The 18,720-nt window shown below is 43.1% G+C and overlaps 1 protein-coding gene across 4 annotated transcripts in view; it reads right to left on the bottom strand.

The window, feature by feature from the left end:
* Positions 1-937: 937 nt before the first annotated feature.
* The window catches only part of EEF2K (eukaryotic elongation factor 2 kinase), a 135,563-nt gene continuing 117,780 nt past the window's right edge, over positions 938-18,720 (bottom strand). For all 4 annotated transcript variants that reach the window (XM_068244617.1, XM_068244619.1, XM_068244618.1 and 1 more), the window contains 5 exons: positions 14,843-14,977; positions 12,596-12,784; positions 10,770-10,894; positions 9,609-9,787; positions 938-6,385 (listed from right to left, as the gene is read on the bottom strand). In XM_068244617.1, the coding sequence (XP_068100718.1) occupies positions 6,276-6,385; positions 9,609-9,787; positions 10,770-10,894; positions 12,596-12,784; positions 14,843-14,977 (738 nt within the window). In that variant the 3' untranslated portion in view covers positions 938-6,275. The remainder of the gene's footprint in view (positions 6,386-9,608; positions 9,788-10,769; positions 10,895-12,595; positions 12,785-14,842; positions 14,978-18,720) is intronic.

The raw sequence follows: 18,720 nt of genomic DNA, 5'->3' as shown, positions 1-18,720 counted from the left end.
AGTCACACGTGAGGGTGGGATGCCAAGACGCCAGATTATTAATCACCTCACAGTCTTTACAAAGCTGAAGTCTCAGAAGGGTTACAATACGCGAAAAAACAGCATTACTTTTCTTTCACACACCAGAAAAGATATTCACCAATCAAACTGAAAAGGTCAACTATTGAAACCACAAGCTAGAGATGTTGTATATACAATATTTATTTGCCATTACTGCGATTTAAAACTATATTACCACTTATCCTAAACTACCCTGACATCAACAACACAGTTTTGGGGAACATGGATTTCTTCATGCCAATAGGTGAGGTTTCACAGTTATCCTTAAGCATTATTGGACATTATCTACATTTCTTATTCATTATTGGACATCTGAGATGAGGAAATAGACCATTTCCTGATGATAGTATGTTATTAGGACTACTTTTAATGGCACCATCATATTTTGCACGATTTTGATAGGAATTCACCAAAGCCTTCAAATTCACCCCACAACTATAAGTCACCTTAAAATGTACCTGAGACATGGGAACAAGTTCTATTTTACTTAGCTCTGGCTTCTTCAAGCCTCATGGCCTTACAGGTTCCTTGGTTTCCACCCAGTCTGCTCATCTGTGCTACTCTGTAAGGTTGCCCATCGCGGGATACTGCACATGCTCAGCTCGGGATGCGTATGCACAGTACTGCAACTAGTCCAGTCTGTGAGCTTTTGAAGGGGGAAAGCAGACCAATCTACACGTTTTTGGAGTGGGGAGGCAGAGCAGACCGGGAGGAAACTGGAAGATGCTCCAGGTAAGTAAAATTGTTCCCTCATCACAGGTACACTTTAAGCCTTGTACACATGCTAGATGGTTCTCTGCTGAGGCACCCGCCTTGCTGAGAATCTAGTGTGTGTGTGTATGGCAGCCCCTGACCCCCCCCCCCCCCCCCCCCCGGTGTGTCGAATCATCTCGGCCAAGTGCAGGCCCAACACATTATTTTCCTCCTTACTCCTTCCTGTTCCATCATGTGTTGCACATCATCCTTCCTCCCAGCTCTGTAGCTACGCTAGTGACGTGTCTGTACAGCACTCAAATACACTAAATCTGCCTTAACACTATTATACACAAATCTGTAATAAATAAGGTCTATGCATTGCTTTTACCATATCCATAAATGCTCCAGTCTGCATCCAGGGAACATAAATGAATGGTACTCACAGAAAGGGGTAGTAAGCAAAGGCCTTGTGTACACAAAACACAATACTGTGTTCGCCACTGTAAATGAAGAATCCAACCACAGCAGAGTAGAACATGCCCTCTTTGAAAACCACAATGTGACACTAATGAACCAGGCGCATACACAAAGCCCTAAATCTGTTCCAGGGGCCTGCACTGCACAGAAGAGGATCCAGGGGGCATTAGGGGCATAGAGGAGCTGTCAGAGGAGCAGTGTGCTGCACAGTTCTGCTAGTATACCGTATACACTGGCTTCAAGGGGAGTATTACAAAACAAAGCCATGGGTCCCCCAGTCTCTTCAGAGACAAAACCACTTATGGATCAGGAAGTAATCTGGAAGTGATATTGTATATTTGTGCTGTGATTTTAACCCTCCCAGTGTTCTATCCAAAACACCACCTCATTGTTAAAAATACATGCAATACATGCAGAAGCCTTGTAGTAAACCTGTGGGTATTGTTCCTGTAGATACTGAGCTTATTAGGCAAAGTAATCCACTAGAGAAGGAGATAGAGATACAAATTCCCTAAAAGGGGCCAGTGCTGTCTCGTTACCCATCCAGAACCAGTAAATATTCAACTGTCATCTCACTATCACCAAGAGGAACAGCAGTGAATTTAGACTTCATCTCTAACTGACACCTCATCCAGATGCTGGTATATTAATAAAACGAACACTAAAGGCACCTGATACTGTACTTTGGGTTGGAGGAGAAAAAAAAATGCAGGACTGACATATAACATATACAAGCCCACATATACTGTATGTGGTGACTACAGCAGCTAAGGCCACTGGATCAGCACAGCAGGGTAGAGAACCCATAAACTGGGATGGAGAGCAAAACTTAACCTTTGTTTAAAAATAAATAAATAAAAAAAAGGGATAATTGAACCTGAGTAGCCCCTGAAAGCTCCCGCCATCCCACCAATACTCTGTATGTCAGATCTGGAAATGCCAGAGAAGGCAGCTTGCTACCTTAAGTCTGGCTAATTAGCAATGGAAAGTCTGGCCAAAAGATAAACACTTTAAACATCCCCTGCAAATGGCTCAAGAGCTCAGAGACGGTGGTATATTTGCATATATTGGCACATTAACAATGTAAGAGGCAATTCCAAAGTTTCAGTGAAGCCGCCAATGGGAAATTGTAACAAAACATGTCACAAGGCCTTCTATATAATCCTATACTAGTTCAAAGAAAATGTGGAGTCTCCCAGCTCTTTTTAAACGAGGAGCCAGGACTGGCTCCACTGAAATAAATAAGGAAAAGAACACACCAATTTCTGTTTCCCTATACATTGCCAGGCATCACACTGCTGAGGCTGCAGGCGACCTGCATCAATTATTATGAAAATTTCATGGTTGTGCAGTGAAAACCTTGGTGATCCTTTTTCTCGGGACACATGCATGCACAATGTATAAAATTGGGACAGAGGAAAATAACAAAAATAAAAACAGCGTTGATGTCCTCTCCCCATTCCCACTCTGGCTGGGTGGCCCGGAGTGTGAAGCTAGTGTTGTGAGGCTCTGCCTCTTGACCAATACCAGCACACATCACTTTTAACATTGGGCAAACATTAAAGTAAACCTGAGATGATGATGACAAGATTTTTACTTACCTGGGGCTTCTTCCAGCCCCTGTGGTCGGTCAGCTCCCTCGATGTCCTCTTGGTCTGATGTGTTGTGGCCAAATTAAAGTCCACAACCCAGAGGCTGCTGCATATGCACTGTTTCGGGCTGTGTGCCACCTCAATCGCCCTCCCGTAGCCAGAAGCATTCAGCGCATGCAGTTACTAGTCTGAATGAACTGTACATGTGCAAAGCACTCCCGGCCTTGGAAGTGCGATCAAGGGGGCGCCTGAAGAGACAGTGCATGCGCAGTAGCCCACAGGCTTTACTTGGGGGTGACAGCAACGGAGCAAACTGTGAGGACACCAAAGAAGCTGACAGACTACAGAGGGCTGGAAGATGCTCCAGGTAAGCAACATCCTCTTGTTCTCTCTGTCTCTGGTACACTTTAAATAAAAACATATAGTTTTCAATTAATTTTATTAAAATCCAGAATGGTAAACCATATCTATTTTCAAATGTACTTTTCTTATGTTTTTCACCAGTATTTCTGCCTCCTTGATTGCAGAAAGCCACTCCACCATCCTCACAGCTGGGCTTATTTGATCATTTGGGGACAACAGCAGAGTGCCATTTTACCATCAAGCAAGGATACATTTAGATAAGGAAAAAAAAAGTGAAAATTGATGTGGATCACAATGCCGGATTTTTATAAAATAGTTTTAAAACCAGTTGGGTTTGAAACTTTTTTTTCATGGCGTTAATGTTTTTTATATGCTAAACCCTTCATTGTAAATAGTTATGGGGTCCTTTTACCTAGGTGGGTGTGGCTATCATGTCAAACCCTTACTAAGGGAGGGTGGGGTTGACCAAATGGCAACATAAGGCCCTCCATACTAATGCCTCAACATCCTTTTTGGGGCACAAGGATTCAAGGTAGGAGAAGACCCCCCCCCCCCCCACACACACACACACACTTAGTAAGGTGCTCCTTACCACAATGTTAAAAGCCACATGGTTGCTGATCAGGTGGTGGAGCACTGCACCCTGCTGGTTAACCAACCATGTTGCTTAATAAGTCTCTGGAAGGGAAGAGGTTGATGCCGTATTCTCATTTAAATACAAAAATAAATATTTATTACGAAAAATCCAACGGAGCTTGAAAGGATGTTTTATAAACATTTTACCTAATAAAAACTATATTCCAAAAGCAGCAACGCCAACTATTTACTGGCAATCACTGCAGCCGCTGCCTGGACCATAAAGCTCCTTAACAATTGCCAGGAGTCACTTTGTGAATTCCTGGTGTCTTTTTGTGGGTCGCACAGGGCACTTTTTTTCACTGAATTTGCAATCAGGATTTTTTATTTTTACTGCAGCAATAGTAAATGATCCCCGCTATATCTCAACGCCAACTGTGGTTCCGAGGACAGTAAAGTCTGGGATCTGCTGTAATCATCATGTCATCACAGCATCAAAAATGTCATGCAAATATACAGGTTGACCCCTTCAAGGACTATAAATGTTAAGAAGATAGAGACAGTCTCTGCAGAATACCTTATAGCTTATCAAATCTACCCATAAAAAAACAACTAAAAATACATGTTCAAATTATCCACCTTCAAGCTTATACAAACGCACCTATATCCTGGTAGCAGGCAACAGCCAAAGCACAGCTTCCAAGGCGTGGCGGGATGCAAAACTCCCTCCAGTAGTTTCAGTGATAGCGGACAGGTAGCACCTGATGCATGCAGGGCTCACTGCAGAAAACTTGCATATATGAAGTACAAGCTCTTTATATGCTACATATACCGGTATGTATAAACACAAGCAATCGTGGACGAGGCAGCATGAAAACTGCGCAGATAATGTGATCAGAAACCAATAAATCTGCCTGTGACACGGCTAATGAATCTGCAGACTTGGGGTGTCACAATGTATTAAAGAGTCCTATATATTCTGCTGCATTCAAAGAAGTCTCAGTTTCCTAACTACATTCTTCAGAAATTACAATGAATGAGAGATCCACAAAGGACAGAGATTCTCTTAGTTGAGCAGGTGATTGTGAGATCTCACCACTGTTGTGCAGAAGGGGAACAAGACTGGAGATTCATCCTGATGGTCAGTACTCTGAACGTGAAGTATCTGATGTGTTGAGCTGTCCTTTTAACTTCAAGTGTATTTGTTCACTGTTGTTAAAATGTCCAAAGTTATAAAAAAAAAAAAAAATCTATTAGCATAACCCTATTGTATTCCTGAGAGATGCCAATACACCTCTGAGTGTATGGGATTCCGGTCAGCAGTTATGTGTGAGGTTTTTTGAGCTTTGTACTGTGATCATGTCATATCACTGCAGTGGAGGACAGCATTGTGACCACTGCTACATCGCTGGAGCAGACAGCACTGGTACATCACTGCAGCGGCGAACAGAACTGTGACCACTGCTACATTGGTGCTGCAGAGGACAGCACTGTGACTACTGCTACATCGCTGCAGGAGAGGACAGCACTGGTACATCAATGCAGTGGAGGACAGCACTGTGACCACTGCTACATCTCTGCAGGAGAGGACAGCACTGGTACATCACTGCAATGGAGGACAGCACTGTGACCACTGCTACTGCAGAGGACAGCACTGTGACTACTGCTACATCGCTGCAGCAGAGGACAGCACTGTGACCACTGCTACATTGCTGCTGCAGAGAACAGCACTGTGACTACTGCTACATCGTTGCAGCAGAGGACAGCACTGGAACACCACTGCAGTGGAGGAAAGCACTGTGACCACTGCTACATCGCTGCAGCAGAGGACAGCACTGGTACATCACTGCAGCAGAGTACAGCTCTATGACCACTGGCACATCACTGCAGTGCAGCACTGTGAGCACTGCTACATCACTGCAGCAGAGGACAGTGCTTTGATCACTAGTTTATAGCTGCAGTAGAGAACAGCACTGTGGTCACTGCTATATTGCTGCAGCAAAGGACAGTACTGTGATCACTGCTATATCGTTGCAGCAGAGGACAGAAGTAGTAAATCCCTGCAGCAAAGGACAGCACTGTGATCATTGGTACAAGCAAGTGGTTTCTAAAAGGGATGCTCAGTAAAGACAGTGGCATAAAGGTGTGCTCACGTCAAACATCCAATCACATGCCAGGGATTGAAAAAAAAACAGGAACTGCGCATGATGGGATGTATGCAGTGAACACCCCTTCTCACCACTTCACGGCACATCTGCTTTAGAACATCTACCCAAAAATGTGCTTGTGAACAGTCAGTACAGACAGGTCTTACTGCTAGATCTGCAGACAGTCTTTCCATATAACAACTAATAAAAATAGTCTTTTTTTTTTTTTGCCTTTTTTGGTCTCTGTGTAAACAAACAGCAAGAGGATCCAGAGACAATAAACTCATTTTGTAACAAATACAAAATATATTTCTTGTAGGATTTGTAGCTGAAGCTGCCATTGTGTTTGCTCTGAGTCAGACGATTACTCCTCCATGAGGGCCCAGGCTTCTTCTGCCTTCATATAGTACTGATTGGCCAGCCTTCCTTTCATGGCCTCCATTGCAGCTTCTGCAGCCTCTGTGTACAAGTCACCTAGGCGGAAGAAAAGACAGGTGAGGGGAGTATGTAATACCATGTGTACACTGGGACAGGGTGAGTATGTGGTACAGCATGTACACTGGTTTTACTATGTCATATAAGTACAATGAGGGTGAATAAATTAATTTAATTTGCATTCAGTTGTGCTCATTATTAGAGAGAATCTGAATTTTGTAAGTAAAACAATTGGACAAAGTGAGTAGAAACTGGAGGAAAAACACTTCTGGCATTCAGACGTTTACGCCCCATGGTAGCTGCTGCACCGTAGTTTAGCCTGGAACACACCTGCATCTTTGATTGGCCAATGATTGGTTAATTTTACCACCTCTGTGGAGTATGAGTGCTCACCTATGCAATCTGCTCCTAGTATTCAAAATCTGTTGGCCCTCATACTACATGGAGGTGGTAAAACTGGCCAACCAGCATGACTCCTGCAGAGCCATGTTGAGGCATTGTATGAAATTGGGATACAAACATGCAGTTATCATTGGAGGGAACCTGCAGCTACACAAGCAGGAAGAGGTTAATGACAGTGCTACATGGAGGATAAGGCAGATGGTAGTGTTAGGCACAGGGATGGGTGTGAGGACACGATTTATCTAGCTAAGGGGTTAGGAAATGGTTTGAGCTCTTAGGCTACATTCACAGTGTGACGTTGTGCTGCACATGTTGCAAAAGTAGGATTGCAATGCAATGGAGGGGAAAATCACAGCAAACATTAAATGTACAGTGCAACACATACAGTGAAGCATACAGTACAAAGTATGCTTCACTGCAACTGTTAACGCACACATTATGCAGTAGTGCACTGCATGCAAAGCATTATGGCAACAGATTCCGTGGCACTACACTGCTAATGTGCCGATACCAGGCAACTTGCATTGATTAAGAGGAAATAAATGGAGCTGGGAAAAAAGGGCGCAGGCAGCTAGTGGACAAAAAGGGCGCCGCCATTCACTCCCATAATAAATAACGTTTAATGGGCGCGGAGCAGGAAAAAAGGGCGCCGGAGCTAAATAAAGTTTACAAACGGCGCCCGGAGATGTTTAATGATTTATAACTGAGCTTGTGGTGATTTACGTTTATAAAATGCACCAGTGCCGAATAACGTTTATAAAAATACTAAACATATTTATGTTATTTAACTAATTAAAACATTATTTAAAGTTTTATACCTTACTGTTTTTAAAACATTATTCACAAAATAAAGCGATCAGTACGTAATGTAAATTGCAATATATTTTTTGGAGTCACAATTTGTAAAACATTATTATCCACATAATAAAGCGATGACTAAGGGGGGTGGTTAGGGTTAGGCACCACCAGGGGGGTCTTAGGTTTAGGCACCACCAGGGGAGTCTTAGGTTTAGGCACCACCAGGGGGGTCTTTGGTTTAGGCACCACCAGGGGAGTCTTAGGTTTAGGCACCACCAGGGGGGTCTTAGGTTTAGGCACCACCAGGGGGGTCTTAGGTTTAGGCACCACCAGGGGAGTCTTAGGTTTAGGCACCACCAGGGGGGTCTTAGGTTTAGGCACCACCAGGGGGGTCTTAGGTTTAGGCACCACCAGGGGGGTCTTAGGTTTAGGCACCAACAGGGGGGTCTTAGGTTTAGGCACCACCAGGGGAGTCTTAGGTTTAGGCACCACCAGGGGGGTCTTAGGTTTAGGCACCACCAGGGGAGTCTTAGGTTTAGGCACCAACAGGGGGGTCCTAGGTTTAGGCACCACCAGGGGGGTCTTAGGTTTAGGCACCAACAGGGGGGTCTAGGGGTTAGGGATAGGTACAGGGAGGGTTCTGTGTGAGAGTAGGCTTAGGTATAGTTTTACTACAATTTTAGTAATATTTACTAATGTTTTACAACACTTATTACGAACGTAGTTATATTTATATCATCGTTATAAAGAATATTTTCAGATTTTATTATAAGAACAAACCATAAATGAAGGTTATTCACAATAATATACAATTATAACAATTAATCATATATTATCGTTATTTTAATAAACGTAATTCTAAGTTTCACTTTTGAAACAGGGAAGATTAAAGTTTTCACAATTGCCGATTTCATAAACATTATTTAATGATTTATAAATTTGTTAAACATTATTTGTAAACGAAATATAGCACACTATTTTTATAAACGCTATTAATGATTAATTGTTAATTAGCGTTTACACCCCGCACCCTTTTTGTCCGGGCGCCCTTTTTGTACGTACGCAAAATAAATATGACAGCTTCCATATCCCTCTCAGTTCAGGTGTCCTTTAAAGTAGGATGAAAATCCATATTAACTGAAAAAATGTAATTAATAATCTAATAAGAAACTATTTATTTAGCTTACCTATCCTGTTGTTTTTAGTATTCACTGTCAGATTTAAGAAAAATGTGATAAAAAAAAGAAAATAATATTTCTGCTGCTTTCCATCTTTACTGTTTCTATGTGATGCCAAAAGTGACATCACTACTGCCCTTTTTCTTGGGTGTTGCTTTTTAACCCAGCTAAGTTAGGGGGAAGCTAATTCCCTTATCTATATGTTTTTGGGATGTGGGAGGAAATCTGTGTACCTGAAGGAAACCCACAAAGACATGAGGAGAATATACAAACTCCTTGCAGATGTTGACCTGGGGGGATTCGAACTGGGGACCCAGCGCTGCAAGGCAAGAGCGCTAACCACTACCCCACCGTGCTAACAGGCTAACAAGGAGGGGGGATTCAATTACCTTCTATTACCTTCTGGCCATAGTGTCCCTATCTTATCTGAAATAGGAGGTTTCTGTTATTTGCATTTTGATATAAGCTTGTTACTGTAGCTAAAAAAAGACCTCCCAAAATCCTGTTGGCACTGCACAGTTTAGCAGAGGCACAAAGATCAGGTGAAAAAACAATAAATTAAAAATTAAGGGACATATAGGGACCTATTTTGGAAAAAAAAGGTTTATACATATATATCTGGGGCACTATTTTTGTGCAATTTTTTATTTTTATTTTTTGGACGTTACAACCCCCTTAAAGGAAACCACAGAGAATATATTGGTAGAAAGCTCTTCTTCCAATATTTAGCACATGAAATGAATGGATGCTCCAAATATTATTGCCTATTCAATACGTACACCTTCCTAGCTCTATGCTACCCTCCACCTTATCTTCGGATAATAGTTTGTATTTTATGTTACAGAAAGTGAATGGGAGAAAAAACATCTCTTAAAAAAAATTACCAGAACGTTGTGGATCCTTCTCCAACTTATGCCCTCCAGAAAGCAGCATCTCAGCTTCCCTAGCCAGGAGCAGATATTTGGGTTCATCCTGAGTGCCATCATATTCTCCTCCTTCATCATAATCTGTCATGTTCAGAGCTGAATCGTACCAGTAGAGAGCCTCCTGCCAGTCTTGCACCCTGTACAGATAAAATCATACTGACATGAGCCTGTCAATGTATATAGTGTTGGTAATAGAACATAACTGTTATAACTACAGCATATAGACCATAAATATCAGATGCTACAAATACCTCTTTGTAATACTGCAAATTCTTTCCTGAACACCAGGGATCGCACACTCCCTGATATTCACTAAATACAGACTTTGACTTCTCTGACTAGGACTTCCTGCGCCCCCATCCAGAGAGAGCATCCCATTGTTCAAATGACTTGTACACATGTGGCCAACTGCACGATATCAGCCCAACAGCCGTGTGATTTGATGCGCCAGATGGATCAGGCACACCGCCTGTTATCAGTCGCTCATCTCGGCTGGTACACACGTGCAACTTTTCCGCCCAAATATCATCCAAACTTGGTCTGTTGAACGATAGTTGAGCATGTGTACGTGTGACAAATGACTCGACGAGCACCTGATAAGGCAGTTTGTTCGGATCAAGACTTCACATGACTGTTGGGCTGATATCGTGCAGTTGGCCACGTGTTTACAAGTCCTTTGAACGACTTGTATTGAATGCGTCCATATCATGCAGTCCATCGTTCCGCGCAGTATGCAAATGAGTTGGTCATTCAGTTGGTCGGTGCGCAGAAAATACAAGTCATGCAATCGCTTGGTCGTGCAGTAGGTCATGTCATCGGGTTGATCGTATGCTATAGTTGGATACGTGTTCGACACTTTACACAAAATTTTGCACAGCAGGAGCAGCACATGACTACATTAACATAATTGCTATTTTGCTAACCTCTCTGCAATAGTCACTACCATCTGATATTATGCAGGTTAGGGATGCTAACTCACTAAAAAAAATAGCAGACAAAAAAAATTATCCAGCCAAGGTTTGCTGGATCAGCAAGACTCGTCAGTGACCTCTAACCCTTGTAACCCTGACCCACATTATTGTTAATCTGCAGTAGCAATGCCACAGTGTGTTTCCCTACCTGTCTGAGCCCAGATTCAATCCTGTGTCGTAGGCGCGAGCAATGTGTATCATGGAGGGGCGGTCACCGGCTTCTGCTGCCATCAGCAAATAGTCAAAGCCCTTACTGTTGTTTTCTTCTGTGTCCTTTTGGAAAAGGCCATTTAGAAAATAAAATTAGTATACACGCTGTTACCATCTGCATTCTGACAAACAAACTGGAAAAGGAAATGCAAAACTATGTAGTTAAACCAGAGGCTCTGGGCAACCAAATCTATCTATCTATCTATCTATCTATCTATCTATCTATCTATCTATCTATCTATCTCACACACACACACACACACACACACACACACACACACACACACACACACACACACACAGTATAAATTGTCTCTCATATTCATAAAATACAGGGGCTGTGTATATTATTAGCAGTATTATTGATGCATATCACAGACATCTTTTATTGCACTGTGCAAATATTTTTTTTAACCGCGTGACATGGACAAACAAAAGACATACAGTTATATAGCACACCTTGTACTAAGTATATATAGATGGGATTGTCAGTAAATATAGCAACAGCAAGGTACAACATAAGAAAGACGGCCTTGCCCATATGACCTTACACTCTAATGGGTTATTGGATTTGCTCGAGAGGTAAGGGAATTGGTTAGCTATATATATGAAATTAGGACAATCGGATGGTATTTCAGTAACCAACTAAACTGGCCTTTTGGTGGCCATACATGGTACAATAAAAACGTTGGATTATCCCGTTTATTCGATCTAAATGATCGAATCGAATGAAAGTTGAAAATATTTTTTTTTTCGATCAAGAAATTTGAACGATTATCCCGTTTTTTCGAGAAAAATCAGATCGGACATGCTGGAAAAATCTTTATATTCAATCTAATGGAATAATGAAACTAAATTATCTAATCGAAAAAAATGAAAAATTGTACCATGTATGGCCACCTTTTGTCAGAGTAAATGCTTGTCTCTAGTATTCATTTTAATATTACAGAGGCCAGTGAGTGAGTAACTGATTTATGGAGAGAGTTCCAGAGCGGGGGTAGGCATGTGAGAAATCCAGCTAGGTAGAGTGGAAGATGATGACTAGGATAGACAAGATGAGACAATCATTTGCTGTCTGCAGTTTTTCACCAAGGGAGGCTGAATCGGGATTTTAGGCAGATGATGAACAGAGGATTGGTGGTGACATTAAAGGGAACCTAAAGTGACAGTAAGGTCACCCGTTTTACTTACCTGGTTCTCCTTCCAGCCCCCTGCAGTCATCCTGGTCCCTTGTTTTCTTTCCACTCTTCTCCCTTCAGCTGCTGTGCCCGTCTGAAAGCTGCAGGCACGGCCCTGGGCTGTGCATGCCATGATTGCGCTCCCATAGCAGGGAGCATTTTGTTCTTGCACAGTTCAAAAAAAATTGCAACTGTGCAAATGTAGAATGTGTGAGGCATGTGCAGCCCAGGGCCATGCATGCACAGTAGCCCTCAACTGGCTAAGTCTGCCAGATTTCAGATGGGCACAGGAGCTGAAGGGAGAAGAGTGGAAAGACAACGAAGGACCAGGATGACTACAGGGGGGCTGGAAGAAGCCCTAGGTAAAGTACACTGTGGACCTTACTGTCACTTTAGGTTCCCTCTAAAGGTAGGAAGAAGCTGCCTCTCCTGATCTTGCCAAATATGCCTTGTTATGGGCACAACCCACCAGCGGTGCACACCCTGTAGCCTGAGAATACCACATTTAGAAAAGCAGAAAATGACTGGCTGCCATAGATGATGCAGATAGTTCAGTTCTTAATCATATAACCCCCTAGTGCTTCACCTGCACAGAAACTTCAGTCAAGATATGATGGGGAAGCTGAGAATACATGAGGCCAAGGCCAATAATGGCTTCCAGTTCTCCACAATGAGCAGCATGTTCCAGGTGGAATATGGCTGATTCCTGATCCCATTCCTGATCCTTCTCACAGAAACGCCCTCCTTCATGGTAACGCACCATGGCCAAGTGAACCTGTCACACAAGAGGAGAAACAGGTTTAGCTACAGAAGTGTGTGCGTGTGTGTGTGTGTCACAAAATAAAGCACAGACGTTGTTATGAAGTACGTGGCAATATATAAAGAAGGGCTCTGAATGAAATCCTTGTTGCGGCATATGCTGGTAGAGTGATAGAAATCTCCATAAATTTGCTGACAATTTTATCTCAGTTTCGGAATCAAGCGAGTTGTTAATTCTCAGAAAGTTAATCAGACCAGAATGGTTTGTGGCTTCTGCTTAGCTTAACTTAAAGGCAACTGAGCACCTGCCACTTAAAATATATAATTTGAACCTCCCTACGTGTGGCTTGTTGGGACCATTGCTGGGGTATGGAGTGGTGGTAAAGATGGTGTAAATGCTGTTATAACATGCAGTACAAGAGAATGGAAACATCATCTTCACAGGTGACAGGACCGTTGGGGAGGGGGCATCAATACTATCGGGGAAACAATATGTTGGCAAGAACCATGGTGAGGAAGTAAAGGTCCTCTTAGTTTATAATTGTATCAACTACTTTTAACTGGTCCCTTAGATTACTGCACACACACAGGGCCAGATTTATCATAGCAATTATAACAGTTTTTTTCTTCTTATTTCCTACTTATTTCATCACAATTGTCATCTGCATGTGTTCTGAAAGTAAATTCTATTCTTACAAAATAAGAAGACTTTTGTACTAGTTTTGCATACATTTCTAGAAATGTCATAGGTATAAAAACATTATAGAATTTAAATAATTTAATTATAACATTATATTATTATAAAACTATAGAAATGTTGTACAGTTAGAACAGTGCAAAACCAGTGGTAATCTATCGTAGAAATAAGTGGTTGATAGCACTTCTAAAGTTCATGCAAAGCTGCCACACTGGGGGACTGCACTGTCAGTTTGTGTATTATATGTTGTTTTATTCCCCACATGACTGAATTAAAGATCTCTTTCACAGGTGTCAGTCACATCTCTTCCTTGTAACGCCAGCTATACTGCAGGAATTTTTTTTTACATTATTCAGTCCATCCTACCCAAAGAAGGACTCTGTCTGCTGCTGTTTTCCTATTAATTTTTTTTTGTGTGTGTGTTAAAGTCAATGGTAATCGTTATTTAAAAGAAAAAAAAAAGTCAGATACTTACCTAAGAAGAGGGAAGGCTCTGGGTCCTATAGAGCCTTCCTTCCCTTCTCCCAGGATCCTCATTGCAGCGGCAGCTCCTCTGTTTGAATCCTCCGCTGCGGGGGTCTTCGGGAGCCAAGTCCTCCCGAAGACAAGCAGCTCCATAAAGAGGGTGCTTTCGCAGGCTCAGTATACAGCGCCCCGTCTTCAGGAGCACTTGTGCTCCCAAAGACTTCCTTCGGCGGCAGAGACAGCAGCATTTGACCAAATTGGTTGAATGCTGCTACGGGGAAACCAGCTCTGGAACGGGGCCGAGAGATGAGAGGGAAGGCTCTATATGACCCAGAGCCTTCCCTCTCCTTAGGTAAGTAAGTGTCTGACTTTTGAAGAAAAAAAACAAAAAAAAAACCCGATATCCGTTGACTTTAAAGCTGCCACAGTACATCTTACCTCACTCAGAGGATTCTCTCTGCACAGACTGCACTAATTCTTAGAATCCTTCTCATCTCATGTTTCAGAACAGATTTAGAAGGAAATTACACCTTCTTAAAATGCCTGAGATAGTCCTGCATGATTTCTAGAAACCTAAGTTATTCTCTCAGACAATATTGATAAACATGGCTCACAGTTTTTGCTTTCACAAACGTACTTCGCCAGACTGAACTCCTGTTGCTCTCTTTCTGCCTTTATTGCTAGTGTTGGCCAAGATTCTGCAGAACAGATCAGAGCTCTATAACACACTAAGTCCCTTCCAGCCATGAGAGGAGTTTGATCTCAGCAGCGTGTGTTTTAGGGTATAAAAGGGCCTAGTCTACAGAATTCCAATTTCAGGTTGCTTACTAATGGGTGATCGAGGCACAAGAACTGAGAGTATCACTTGCACTTGTATTGTTTGAGCTTTCACGGTATCAATTTACATTTTACCTTTCCGAGGATTGACTTTCCAATCTTCTTTTCAAGCTCAAGAGCATTAAGTCTTTGCACTTCTACTGCAACGCAGGAAGGTCGGTGAATGTGAACACGGGCAGCGTGGAACTGGTTCCACTTCTCCACTGTCACCTAAAAGCAACAAGAAGAACACACCTCATTAATTCTATTATAGTCACAGCACATACTGGAGTTAGTGCACTGCACAACATTCTTACTGAGCAAGGAAAGCCTGAATAAAACTGTCAGTGAGTGCAGATCAATACATGCTGTACATACCAGTTGTCTGAAGAACATACCTCACCCCATTCATTCAGCTACAGTATAACCTGCATAGGTTCTGCAAGAAATATTGTGCAGATGCTTCTGTGCATGCACCCACTCACTCACTCCATGTGAAGCCAGAAATCTTCCTCCCTCTATAGTTGTATCCTCTGCAAATTTTACTTCTGTAACACATAAATGTAAGAGGGTGGTACAGTAAAAAGGGCACCAGAGATAGCCGCTAGTAGAAGATTGGTAAAATTACTGATATTATACCAGTTAAATCTGATATTAGTATATCAGTAATCTTCACTGATTTTTTACTATGACCTAACCTAACCTTACTCTAACATGAGCCGTCCCTCTTGATGACTAACACTAACCGACCCCCTGGCAATGGCAATGCCTAGCCCTAAGCCCCCTGGCAATGCCTACCCTTAAAACATCACCTGGTGATGCCTTACTTGAAGAACCACCCCTCCTGGGCGATGCCTAACCCTTAAATTTATCATTGCCTGGACAGCTTCAATAGTTCTGCACCGTAGTACATGTATGACAGGGACAGAGACCAGCTATCACAATCTGATTTTGAATGTAGCTTTTATAATGTTCCACTTTAAAGTTAGCTACAACATGCTGGTGCCAGGACACACATAAAACGACAACGAGGCCTTGCTGAAAACGAGGCCTTGCTTAAGATTGTATGCTGACTGCTCACTGACACCCATGTTTTTATACACTGATGGTGTTTTGTTTTAACAGTCACTTTCTGGCATAGCAATGTGTCTGAGCCCTCTTTTTGTTTGCTACCACTCATTTTGTGCGCACATCTGCTATTGCTTATAGTTAACACAGTTGACTGGGCATTGCAAGCCTCAGGGAATAAAGAGGCATGACACAATGCAATAAAAGACGGATTTCCTGGCTAGGATTAAAATGCTGACTTCCTGTGTGAATGTCAGATGTAGCTTGGTTATGATGAAAATTCAGTGAACCCCCCAGTTAGGGCAGCACTTCTGGAAACCAGCTCACAGCAACGTATGACAGCTCCTTAACATTTTCTAAACAGAGGACCTAAAGCACCACTATGACGAACCCCCCCCCCCCCCCCCCCCTGTAAAATAACAAATAATGCCAAATACCAGCATTTGCTGGTGCTCAGCAGAGCCCCATTAGTGGTAGCAGCCTATGCTGCTTAGGTGGGGAGACTGTATACTATGCAGCACTACCTCCAGCTTGCTATTATGTGATCCTCATTAGGAACGCATGAAAGGAGCACTAAAGTGAGAGCCTCTTAAACTTAAATTCCATGTGTCCACATAAATATAATATTTTCACGGGAAAAAGTGCAGCAGAAATGCATTGCGAGTACGAGCCTCGAGGGCCGGTTTACACAGACGGCTGTACATCATTTGCCACTGACCGCAGCTCTTACCGTTTAAGCGCTGCCCATTCAAGTTTTCTGCTGTGCACAGTTGTTTGGACAAGCACCCTGTTTTCATTCCTATTTACTCCACTTTTTTAACCGACCCTGAAAGCAACAAGCTGCCTCCAGGGTCGATTACTGCCACATCTCCGTATCTCCTGTGGGGGTGAAAAACGTTAAACGCAGCAAAAAGCCACAAAAGACTCTATATGTTTTCTGCACACTTGAAGAAAAGCTTTTAACGAGACACTGCCAGAAGCCCATGTGAACAAGCCCTAAGCCCCATACACACGCAGGATTAAAGTCAGCTGAGGTTGCCAATAATGACCGTTTCAGCTGACAGTAAAGCATAAGTACAGTAGCCCTCGACTCCTGCCCTGCAAGCAATCTGCCGGCGGATCAACTTAGCTGAGCAAAAAATTACTCTTTTGTGTCGGCGTGTGACGTCACGCATGCGCGGCTCCAAATAATATATGGACCCAGGTGCTCTTTGTTACAAATTACCCATTGTCACCAACAAGGTCACGCCTCTGACTGGGCATTTTGCAGAGGGGGCGAGGGCCCAAAAAAGGACGGCGTACACCAGGGACAATTAGTTATGACACATGGAGGAAGCGCCAATGGCCCAAAATTGAAGGGGGGGGGGGGGGTAAGTGCACAAATAAGGAAAGCCATGTGGCTGATGGACGGGGCAGGCCTGGGACATGCGAGAGAAGCCCTGCGTCTGATGGAGGGGTGGGACTTCTCTTTCAGCTCGCCGTGCACAGAGTGGAGGCTAGTTACAGCAGTGGCAGCACTGCTGTGAGGGGAGCCGCGGCCCAGCATAACACACCCCTCGGACTGGCAACGGGCCGTGGACCGGGGGTTGGGGACCCTTGATCTAAAGCCATCCTAAACTGAATTCTTACATCAGTTCTCTGCTATTAGGGGGCAAATGTTTGCATTCTTCACCTGCATAATATCAGATCATAGAAAAGATTGTTGCAAAGTTAAAATAGCGGTCGTTTAAATGCACTCCGGTGCAGCACCTGCAGGGTCAAGTTTCGATACTATCCAGGCAGTGCTGGGTTTATTACAAAAAAAATAGTATTTCAGGTGTGTGTATTCTACTGCAATGGCCCAAATGCTATTTCACTCACTTTTGACCAATCATCATTGTAATATACATGTCTTCTAATTGCAAAGCAGACAAGCTTTAAAATCAATTTCCTGGATCACACAGGCTCTCCACTGCTAGCACACCTGAGGATGGTTTCACACTGAAATTTGATGGTAGCGGTGCGGCCTGGGGGCCACACTGCCAAAATAAACGCCTTCAGGGATTACCGCGGTAGTAGGTGGTAATCCCAGTCTGGCAGCAGGCCAGGCAGGAAGTGACGCTCACTTCTTGTGGCCGATTTGATGACATGCGCGGAGGCGTATTGCTAAAATACACTTCTGTGCATGCTTAAAACTTGCAGCGGGCATTAAAAAAACAAAACCCACATGTCGCCTTAGACTTACATGACTTCCGGTCCACCGTTTGTCAACAAAGGTATGCGCTTGCGTTAGATGGGTATTTCTGGTGCAGCGCACTGCATGCAATACGAACTACCCCATAGACTTTTATTGCCCTAGCATTAGGCTGCAGTAAAACGCTGCACCTAACCGCACCAGGGTGAAAGGGCCCTCAGGGCTCATATCTTGGACAGGTGCATTATCAAACGTTTCAGTGTCAGCTCCTCTGTTCTGCGTCTCTTTACAGCAATATAAAACCACACACTGCTCATGCACAGCCACTTTTCTGGCATCATCCAAGAGGGATTCCGCTTCAACTTACACACTGAGGGCCCCAATACTCATCTTCAATGTCAAACCTTCCTGAGACTGCATCATACTGAACTGGCAAACCCATCAGACAGCATGCATGCTGCATTTCACAGAATAGAACAACCTTTCCAAATACATTTTCCTGGTTGTTCACACCGCAAATAAAACATAATTGGGTTGATTCACTATAACAAATAGTGTGACTTATCAGAGTTAACACACCGTATCAGCGTTAATATGCCCTATCAAAGTTAGCATGCCTTATCAGTTAACACACCTTATCAGAGTAGCATAGCGAGCGCTACGAACTTATGCCTGCTAATTGGCAATGACGAGAGCTCCACTCGTACTGCCGTGAGCCCCTGCGGGTCCAATC

Source organism: Hyperolius riggenbachi, chromosome 7 (assembly GCF_040937935.1).
Source record: "Hyperolius riggenbachi isolate aHypRig1 chromosome 7, aHypRig1.pri, whole genome shotgun sequence".
Classification (NCBI taxonomy): Eukaryota; Metazoa; Chordata; class Amphibia; order Anura; family Hyperoliidae; genus Hyperolius; species Hyperolius riggenbachi.
Note: the sequence above shows the minus strand (reverse complement) of the source record. Positions and strands in the feature narration are given on the sequence as shown.